Raw genomic sequence first — 9114 nt, forward strand, 5'->3', positions numbered from 1 at the left:
TATTTTAAATAAGTGAGATAGTAATTAAACCGAAAACTTTTAAATGTAAGCATTTTAAATTGATAATCCTCACTTCCTATAGACATTCCAAATATGTTAGAGAAAGGATTATTTATTAAAAATGTGATTATTATGATACTGAAGAGAAGTGGGTGCATGAATGACATATATATACCATTTGGAGGGGACAATGCATGCTATAATTTGATGTCAATAAACTTTCTTCCCTACCAAAAAGCCACACTCTTCTTACTTTCCAACACATGCTTATATCATTAATAACAGTTAATTATAAAAACGATTGTTAATTTCTTTTAATCATCTGATGTCCTCGAATGGACAAGATCATTAAATCATAATTTTATATAAATGGTACCCACTTCTTATTTTATTTTATTTGTAAGCAGTTTCTTTCTTTCTTTTTTGCATTTTGGGAAATAATAACTAGGTAAATATTATGTGGTGATTATTATATATTTTTGGAAATAATAATTAGGTAAAGAACAAAAAGAAATTATAACAAGCCTTGATTTAGTTTAGAACACGTATCAGATTCAGACCATGGTATAGGAACATTACAGGTAAAATTGCAGATCAGGTGGTCTTGAAAGGGGACAACTTTACTTATTTTAACAATATTTCAGTAAAATATAATAAAATATGTTTAAAAAAATATTCATTGCTATAAGATTTGCTCCCTTAAGATTCGAGCTTAGATCATTTTATATCAATTAAAAACAAAATAAAAGAGCTAAAGAATGTCCAATGATCTAAAAAATCAATCAATCTTTAGCTGTTCCAAGCATGTGTGTGAGCTGTGATGCTATGTTTCAAAGTGTTACCTCTAAGTTATCAAATATCATTTAAAGATCAAATCACCTTTAATAAAGGTTGAAAATCTGAGTGGTCTACCATTTCCCTAAAAAAAAATTTCTTAAATGGTGTAACTGATAAAAATGAGTTCAATGCATACTAATGAGACTCATCATATACATGTAAAGTTACCTAGAAGACATGAAATACATTTTACTAGTAGAGCCATGTCGTATATATTTGAAATGAATAGATTTGATAAATTTCCACAAGAATGTGACAGTGCAGAGGCAATGATCTTAGTGAAAACTGGAAGACAAACACAATAGTAACAGAACATGGGAGATGATTCAGCAAACTAAAAGCATTAAGTTCCTTTGAATAATACCAAGCACAAAATCATCAAAGACACACAGTCTAGGTCAAACACAAAGAATGGATGGCCATAACCAATGGGCTTTCTTTTGATACATCACAGGAAAAAGTAATAAGCCGACGAGGTAAGCGATTGTAACCATAAGCAGACAAAACAATGTACAGTTAAATTTTAACCTAGATCACATAAAACACATGGCATTTAAAAACGAAAAAAAAATTAACTGCAGGATTCTATTGTTTAGCCATAAAGGTTAATCCTTCGTAACCCTCTGCCAACTCTTTTGAGGGTATATTCTCGATGCATAAGATGCCAAAGAACTTACTAGATGATGGACATAAAGAGCCTTCGAGTTTCTACAAACTATTTTTGCTGTAAAGTGTAATTGTATCAGCCAACTGACCACAGAAAACACTGTACAGTAATGTTAAGAGATTTAAAAGTTCTCGCTCTATCGGCACCCACATGTAACCCCTCACGACCTCTAAAGCTCCAGTAGCATTTACTGCCAAGCGTTAATGTAAATATCATAAATCCAAGGTAGAAAAATTCCACTAAGAGACAACAACAAATATAAACTAGGGAGTAGGGACATACCATTTAAGCGTTACAAACAAAACAACAAATCACATCACCAAACATATTTTCCAAAAAGACTATTTCACAAGAAATTTCTTGAAAGCAACACTTTCCTTTTAGCATTATTGTGAATGGGATTATATGGTAACAGTCTAACAGAGAGAGGGTGGCAAAGCAAGAAACGATCTTTCATAAGGGTTCTCTCAACCTTGACATGGAAAAACAAACAGCAACATGCCGAATTGGGAATAGCTCAGTAAGTTACTAAGTTCCAACAGAAGGCAACAGTTGAAAACCGTCAAACTGGCCAAGAAGAGCAGACATGATCTTCTGTTTGCAGAATAGTGTAAATTCCTACATCAAAAGCAGTAGCTGAGGAAGGTGTCTTCTTTACGTTTACTTTTCAAGGAACAGTTTCCAGCTTTGGCTTATTATCAGAATCTGCCAAAGATGCATGCATTATCACGAGATAAGTACATTCAATATCACAAAAATTAATGACCGACTTAATTACGCGTCAGTACAGAAAACCATAATAAACAAGATTACAAATATGCAATAAACGGAGAGCTAATGCAATAAGAAAGCTATCAATTTAGCAAAAAAAACAAACAAGAAAGCTATCAACTTCACTATACCCAGATAATGGATATACCTTTAATGATGTTGCAATAACCGTACATTGCACAGTAACAAAAGAGATTGAACAGTTCTCGCAGTGTCGGCATCCACAAGTAACCTCTTACCAGCTAAGGCACCAGCATGGTTTACTGGTAAGTCCGGTATCATAAACCCAACGTAGACTCCAGTAGAAAAGTCTTCCATATAAAGACAACAACAGGTATAATCGTTGTCATAAACCGGCACATACCATTTTAAGCATTACCAACAAAACAGCAAATCACATCACCAAAATTAACTCATCTTTCACAAGAGATTTGTGAAGGTAACAATAACAGAGAGCTCTAATGCAACAACAAGCGAGCTATCAGCTTCACTATACCTGAACACCGAAAAATAATGGATACCTTTGATGATATAGCGACGTGTAAGATATAATACCCCATCAAGGATGAGTTAATTTTGGTGATGTGATTTGCTGTTAGTATCCTAATTGTATTTAAACTTTTGGTGTTACAGTCACGCCTTTCTCAATTGCACCAATAATTCGTACCTAATTGCACCTTTTACCGTAATCTAATTGTGAAGGCAGCAAACAACAAAACACTAAAGTCTATAATGAAATTATTAAGAATAATCAAAAGTGTTCAATACACAGTGAGGCATGCTGAGCTGTGAAGTTTCAAGTCTTGCTATAAAGTAAATTAAATACAAGTCAAGAGGCAACTTGGTTTAGGCCAATCTTTAACGCAGAGAAACAAACCTGCCTTAGTCAAAGTAGGGAATAGAGGCTGAGTCTGTAACTTATTTGAAAACTTATTTTAAATAAACAAGTTCAACGAAGCACCAGTGGTCTAGTGGTAGAATAGTACCCTGCCACGGTACAGACCCGGGTTCGATTCCCGGCTGGTGCATTCTGAGAGCTATGAAGACATTGGCTTAGCGTTGGTTGGGTCCTTCGCACACATCTGAATTGAGATGATATTGCCGCATCCTGAGCTCTCTTTTTTTCTTCACCTTTTCAACTAATTTTGTGTGTTTTTTTTTTTAAATAATCAATTTGTTTGTCTATTTATTTAATTATATTTTAAAAAGCTATATGTAATTATTTTTTTTCTCCTCGCTTCGTTCTGTTAACTGCGTTTTTTTACTCGAGGTTCCTCCTTCGCCGGAATATTCCAGATTTAAACGGCGACACTCGTATATCTCCGATGATGGAAGACGGTTCGATTCCGGCTGAGAACGGCTCGGATCGCGATGGATCGGCTCTGATATTCCTGGGAACGGGATGCTCGAGCGCGGTCCCTAACGCAATGTGCTTGATCCAGAAATCGGATTCTCCCTGCCACGTCTGCTCTCAGTCTCTTTCGATCCCTCCCGAGAGAAACCCTAACTACAGGTACATACACTCCCCCTGTTCTCCGGTGATTTACAGGTTGCGATCTTCGTCAGATTCGAGATTCGGAATTTTCATCTTTAATCGGAGCTCCGATGTTTATCGGGTTTGAGCTCACTTCCTTCCGTTCATTTGATCTGTGTAGCACATTCAGTTAGTCGTAAGCTCTACTTTGTTCAGTTGAATCATATTATGAAGGCTTTATGATTGTGTGTGGGCGCTTCGATCCGATCCATCGTCTGTTTCCTTTAGAGAGTTGGAGATATTATTCTCACTGCTAGAGATCTCGTTCTTCTTTGTTGGCAGGGGAAACACTTCACTGCTCATTGATTACTGCCAGAGTGATGGCAATCATAAGTACATTCAAATCGACGTTGGCAAGACGTTCAGGGAACAAGTCCTTCGTTGGTTCACTCTTCACAGCATTCCTCAAGTTGACTCTGTAAGTTAACATGCCTGAGATTATTATGCATGAAGAAAGCTATCTTTAACCAAAGTCGAAGTCTTTGATCGTAACTTTTGAGGTTTTCAATTTTCTATGTACTGCAGATCATTTTGACCCATGAGCATGCTGATGCGGTACTCGGCCTCGATGATATACGTTCCGTGCAGCCGTTTAGTCCCACCAATGATATAGATCCTACTCCCATTTTTGTTAGTCGTTATGCTATGGACAGGTAGTAAAAACATTTATCTTTATGATCTTGTCGAGACTTTGAAGCTCTAGTTTCAACTATCACATGCTTCTTTTATGTACTGAAAACAGCCTTGCTGTGAAGTTCCCGTATTTGGTTCAGAAGAAACTTAAAGAAGGCCAAGAAGTTAGGCGAGTGGCGCAGCTGGACTGGAGAGTCATCGAGGAAGATTGTGAGAAGCCTTTTGTAGCTTCAGGCTTATCATTCACGCCACTTCCAGTAAGTTTTTCAAAGCTTCTGTACAAGTAGTGAATCATGTCTTCTTGCTTATCTATGTGGAGACTCAAAAATCTTATTTATGTTGTAGGTGATGCATGGAGAAGACTATGTCTGTCTTGGTTTCCTTTTTGGAGAAAAATCAAGAGTGGCGTATATATCCGATGTCTCACGCTTTCTTCCAAGCACCGAGTATGGTAGGTGTAACGCTTTTCTTAGTGCGTGTGTGTTTTGATATTCTGAAACAAGATATCTTAGACTCTGTTGGTTTTGGATTATACAGTTATATCAAAAACTGGCAGTGGACAGCTAGATCTCCTTATCTTGGATACACTATATAAGGTGACACAGATCATCCTTATGCCTAAAAGGTCAAACATTTTATGAATACTGTATGCTGATGCTTCCAACACTCTTTCTCCATCTTTCTTTTATTTTGCCTGCAGACAGGATCCCACAACACCCATTTGTGTTTCCCGCAGGTTAGCTTAATTTGAAGGTGTTTTTTTATCTTTTCTTTTCATATGTCTATGTATGCTTACTTTTGTTTTATGTAGACACTAGAGACAATCAAAAGACTGAGTCCGAAAAGGGCTCTTTTGATCGGAATGACTCACGAGTTTGATCACCACAAAGACAACGAGTTTCTTGAGGAATGGTCTAAAAGGTAGAGAACTCTCAATTACACCATCATCTATCTGAAGAAACCATACACAGAAGAGAGGATTTATCTTATTGTATTTGTTGCAAATTTTTTTTGGTTTTGTTAGGGAAGGGATTTCAGTAAAACTTGCGCATGATGGCTTGAGAGTCCCTATTGATCTATGAAGAGGTAAAAAAAAGTAAGTATTACTTGGCCTTCTCATTTATAGAACTAAAATTATTTGCATTTGATTCACCTATGTTCATTAAATCTCTTTAGGCTGAACATCTAAATTTGAAGATGAGGATGCTTATGTGGGTCTTCTTTTCTTAAGATACAGAGAGAGCTTCATATCAAGATTATCACTAAAAGGTTTTTGTTTTGTTATTTGTTATCTTAAGTTGGATTTTTTTGTGTATTCTTTAAGTTATAGTTTAGGATTTAAACTTTGATTATTATCTTGATGATTTTGTTTCAGATATACCTGTTAAAATAATAAGTAAAGAAAGAACACAGTTCATCTTAAAATTACTTTATGCTTGAAATGTTTTGATTCATCAATCATATTTCTAAATAGAAAACTGCAGAAAAGATTAGCACAGCTACTTAACTTCTGTGGAAGTTCAAAACTGGTTATTGATTTGACTGTATGAAACATGATTGAAAGTTTATGTCCGAAGATCAAGGAATAAAACAAGAATATTTCACAGGTCACTCTCAGGGACAAAGTCTTATTAAGCGTACGAGATCACGGGACCGTTAAGACATGTCAAACAAGTTTGAATATGGAAAACATGTATCGGCTTCTTAATATTCAAACCCTTTATAAAGATATATGAAATTCCCGATTACTACATTATCAAGTCAAAATTATAAGAGAAACTCAAGGTATAGTACGATGATTCCACTTCTTAGAAAACAGAAAAGTGTCTGATATATAGGTGTGGAGACCAAAATCATTTAGTCTTCATAATCTTTTCATTTTTGACTTGAGAGAAAGCAAACAAAATCCGGATCACACAACCTTCAATGAGTTTCCTTCGTGCTTACAAGCTTTGGCCTACATCTAATCCTCACAACAGAAAGCTAATCTAGGTTCCACCAACTACCTAATTAATCAATATCTTTTTGGGTAGTAACTTCATGGACCCACTGGTGGGGAATGGTTTGTGTCTCCACATCTGTTTTCAACTCTGGTAGTCAAACTCATGGGTTTGAACCTTTGCAAATTAGATAAACGTTCTAAATTATTTGATTAAATAATATTAGCAATGTGAAATGGAAAAAATGTCATAAAGTGTGCGAGGAAATGAACTAGTGGCTTCTTTGACGACTTATCTCGTACACCGACCACTAAAATGAGATTGGCGCACAAGTTCAACAAGGCCATTATGAAAGTATCGACATTTTACGTTTATATATGTTTGTTTGAACTTTCTTTTAGTGAGTACAAATCTTTTCGCTGTTGACCAAAAAAATGGCTACAAGCTTTTCGTTATTTATTCAATTCAGAAAATCAAATAAATTAGCGACTAGTATGTACATCACGATCACATCAACGTTGATATGGAACAATATATCTAAATATGTTCATGTCACTATTTGTGAGAAGAAAATAATCTTCTATTTATGAACGTAGAAAAGAATGTTGGATGCGTGTAAATTAGGCAAAAAATCTCCACAGTCCAACCAGTATCATTTTCTCTGAAATTCATACATAGACAAACGACAAAAATCAACCATATGGCTCAAGTTTGTCATCAACTAGAGCCAAGAACCATATATATATTTATTTTCCTTTAAAGGTTTTCATATTTAAATTTCTAATTTTTTTACAAGAGACAACTTAAAAAAATTATATAAAAAGAAATAAACTAAACCACAAAATCGGTCCTATCTAGACCGGGATGGTCCGACTCCTAAACCAACTAAAACTGAGGACAAAAAAAGACCCAACGCTGAAACATATTATTAAAACCAAGAACCAAATAACTATCACAAAAACATATTATAAAGTTACGATTTATATTATAAATTAATGTAATGTTCTTTTGCATTTGTAATGACACTAAATCTATAGCACAGCCACAAGAGTAAATGATTAAATGTGTTACATCTTAGTCTCGTACTTAATTACTATTATTATAGACCTAAAAAAACTTAAATTTATCTTAATCACACCATTGTAGTTTAGTGGTAGACGAGCTTTTATTAACTGAGTTTGAAGATATTCTACTACACTTCATCGTGTGGTTACGTAGATATAAATCTATTGATTAAAGTTTATTTATATATCCGAAGAGATGGTTTGTTCGTGGACTTTACTTCCATTTGAGTATTAGTATGGATCATCCCATAGGCATGTAATATCATCATGTTAAACAAAACAAGAAAACATAATTTAATTTTGTTTATCTTACAAACTCATATGTTTTTCTTTCCGCTGTGAGAAAAATGTACACTAATATATTTTCTGTGTAAAAGCATGTCATTGAGAAAATACTAATTAAAAAAGATATCTTTTGAGGAAAACAAGGTTAGTCTATAGGAATCTAGCCGAGCTTGAGCCTCACAATACGTGCACGGTGCACCCTCGCCAATTGTTTATATCATTCGCATGTTTTGAATTTTATAAGCCGATAAAAACTATAACGTACCTAAAGTTCTAATTAAAGTTCACAGATTGTTTATACTCCATTCCACATAGGTCAAGCCTCTAATAGATTGTTCACGTGAAACGCAGTGCCGGTCCAACATTTTCTTTTTTTTCTTGATGCTTTATGCTCAATTTAAATTTTGTACCCTTGTTATTTTGTAATTTTTTTGTATTTTATATACAACTAAAATTTTCACTTGAAATTGGCATGCCCTAAACGGTCGATTTCTTTGCCTATGCTCTGGACCTGCCATGCCAAGTTAATATATAATGAGTTGTGGCATTGGCATGCTCGGTAGGGCACAGATCCTCCTCAAATTTACGTTGCTAAAACAATGTTATTTAATTTTGTTTTCGTGGTAAAACTTTTAGATACAATTGAATTTTGAACCTAAGTTAAATGTAGTATGAGAGACGTAGTCAACGGAAAATTTTGATTCTGGTTACATGTATAATTGGAACTTTTATCCATAAACGAAGATTTTCCATGATGAAAATATGTACAGTAATACTATTAAATACAAATTTAAGAGAACGAAGAAGAAGAGAGCTAGTCAACGGTCAAAGTGACAGAGAAACGTAATGCCCTAAAGTGGAGAAAGTGTCAGTTCGATTGCTTACGTTTCAGTACTGATTTACATTTGCATTGCGAATCTACACACCTTCGCTTCTTCGGTTTCTTCTTTAAACAAAACAAAATAAAGTTGGGGTTTTTGCCAAAACTAACCCACAACTTGATTTTAACCCCAAACCTATACCCAAACTTGAATCAAATGCAAAACTAACCTAAAAGCCTAGTGAAATTACATCTCAGCCCCTTGTGACCAAACAAAAAAACAGAAGTCATTTTTACGAATATAGCCCTAGTAAATCGTCTGAGTCGTCTGAGATGTTGGAAGTCGTCTGGACGACTGAAGTGTAAGTCGTCTGGTACCGGTTTATTTTAAAAATAATTTATAAATCTTGTAAAAAAATTACTCGGACAACGTATATTTTAGTCGTCTGTTGAATAATTTACTAGGACGACTTACATTTCAGTCGTCTGGTGAAGAAATTAAAACAGATGACTTACATGTAAGTCGTCCAAATATTCCCGCCTAAAATTTTTTTAAAAAATTA

General features: G+C 34.7%; 1 protein-coding gene and 1 non-coding gene across 3 annotated transcripts; both read left to right on the top strand.

Moving 5' to 3' along the window:
• The first annotated feature begins 3232 nt into the window (after positions 1 to 3232).
• Positions 3233 to 3303, top strand: TRNAG-GCC. The gene has a single exon. It is a non-coding gene; the product is annotated as a tRNA-Gly (tRNA).
• A 191-nt stretch (positions 3304 to 3494) lies between these two features.
• Positions 3495 to 5870, top strand: LOC106331597 (putative hydrolase C777.06c). Of its 2 annotated transcripts, none has more exons than XM_013769987.1 (10): positions 3495 to 3788; positions 4092 to 4227; positions 4335 to 4462; positions 4552 to 4699; positions 4788 to 4893; positions 4980 to 5038; positions 5143 to 5178; positions 5254 to 5363; positions 5467 to 5538; positions 5619 to 5870. In XM_013769987.1, exons 1-9 carry the CDS (start codon positions 3601 to 3603, stop codon positions 5522 to 5524), a joined length of 969 nt encoding a protein of 322 aa, XP_013625441.1. In that variant the 5' UTR covers positions 3495 to 3600; the 3' UTR covers positions 5525 to 5538; positions 5619 to 5870. The 2 variants fall into 2 exon arrangements, with proteins under 2 accessions (XP_013625441.1, XP_013625442.1); XM_013769988.1 differs by having other exon boundaries at positions 5467 to 5528; positions 5619 to 5816.
• Positions 5871 to 9114: the final 3244 nt, after the last annotated feature.

This window comes from Brassica oleracea, chromosome C3 (genome assembly GCF_000695525.1).
Source record: "Brassica oleracea var. oleracea cultivar TO1000 chromosome C3, BOL, whole genome shotgun sequence".
Taxonomy (NCBI): domain Eukaryota; kingdom Viridiplantae; phylum Streptophyta; class Magnoliopsida; order Brassicales; family Brassicaceae; genus Brassica; species Brassica oleracea.